This window comes from Micropterus dolomieu, linkage group LG05 (assembly GCF_021292245.1).
Source record: "Micropterus dolomieu isolate WLL.071019.BEF.003 ecotype Adirondacks linkage group LG05, ASM2129224v1, whole genome shotgun sequence".
Classification (NCBI taxonomy): Eukaryota; Metazoa; Chordata; class Actinopteri; order Centrarchiformes; family Centrarchidae; genus Micropterus; species Micropterus dolomieu.
The window spans coordinates 24752993-24754222 of record NC_060154.1 but is presented as its reverse complement, the minus strand read 5'-3'; the positions used below and the strand labels follow the sequence as shown (position 1 = coordinate 24754222).

Genomic DNA, 1230 nt, shown 5'->3' with positions numbered 1-1230 from the left:
GACCATGGTGGTTTTAGTCCATCCCCTCACCCTCCTCCGTGGCTGGAACCCCCGCCTCCCTATGAGGTCGCCATCAAGACCACATGCAGCTCTACACATCTGCGGCGTGCATACTCAGACACACACCTGGCAACAGAGCCCCTGTTTGGACAGTCGAGAGAGATCAGCTTTGAGGTGTGAGGTTGGACAGTGTGGATGCCCCCCTGTACAACAAACCAAAAGATAAACAGGCACGAGACTGGGGCTTTTACTCCGACTCTGCAACAGCAACAAACTCTTGAAGCATGCTTCTTCCTGGTGTTGACCAGTGTGTCCTAGCATGTTTCCCCTCAGTTCTCTGTAATTACGATGAAGGTGTCAACGCATATCAAATTTAAGGTGAAATTAAAGGTAGATCACACTGAATTCAGCCTTATCAGACCAAAATAAAGCACCGAGACACATTATGTCTTTTTAAAGAGTGCAGCCACTACGAGCTACCATTGCTGTGTCTTGCTGAACATCATACGTGTCTTATTTGTTTAAGCTTTACAAAAACCAAAGTGTGAAAACAACAGTTGATGGTTTAACAGGCCGTTAGGTGCTGGACTATTTTGTAGAAAGTTGCACTGCCTTCCAGACCTTATGCTAAGCTAAGCTAACACAGACCAGACACATCAGGCACAGTTCACATCAGTTCACACTGAAGAAGTTTCATCTAAACAAACAACTGCGATGTTCACTGACTCATAGCAGCAGACATTATACGCAAAATAACAAAACTACAAAAACAATGGATAATGTCTAGTTGGTGCTCTTTTTTTATAACCATACCAGTGTCTAACCCTTAACCTTAATCTCTTAAGAAATATGAACAGCTTATTTGCTTACTATTTGCTTAGTAGGACATATTTCTTTACAAGAAGTCATTCAATAAGCTTATGCCACTTGGTAGGAGACACAATTGCTTTCATATGGTGGACATGAAACTGACCCAAACCTGAGCTTTATATTAATGGGCGGTCCTAACCATGGTAATGGCAGATTTCACCAATATCAGGTTAGTTTAAGGGCATCGATTACCATGGCAACATGGGAAATCTATGATTTCCTTTCATTTCAGCTCAACAAATCAGAATAGCTGTTTAATCCTCCTTTCTGGGTTTGCCCTGGTGATGGCTTTCATTTATAATGCAGTTCTCTGGGAAACGTCAGAAACGTCATCCTTGACAGATGTTTTCACCGTCAGGG

The 1230-nt window shown here is 42.8% G+C and overlaps 1 protein-coding gene across 1 annotated transcript in view; it reads left to right on the top strand.

Annotated features, from left to right (window-relative positions):
- si:dkeyp-51f12.2 (uncharacterized protein LOC100151460 homolog) overlaps window positions 1-405 on the top strand; it is a 17767-nt gene extending 17362 nt beyond the window's left edge. The window contains exon 4 of the mRNA XM_046049455.1: window positions 8-405. Coding sequence (XP_045905411.1) covers window positions 8-180 — 173 coding nt within the window. The 3' untranslated portion in view covers window positions 181-405. The remainder of the gene's footprint in view (window positions 1-7) is intronic.
- The last annotated feature ends 825 nt before the right edge of the window (window positions 406-1230 follow it).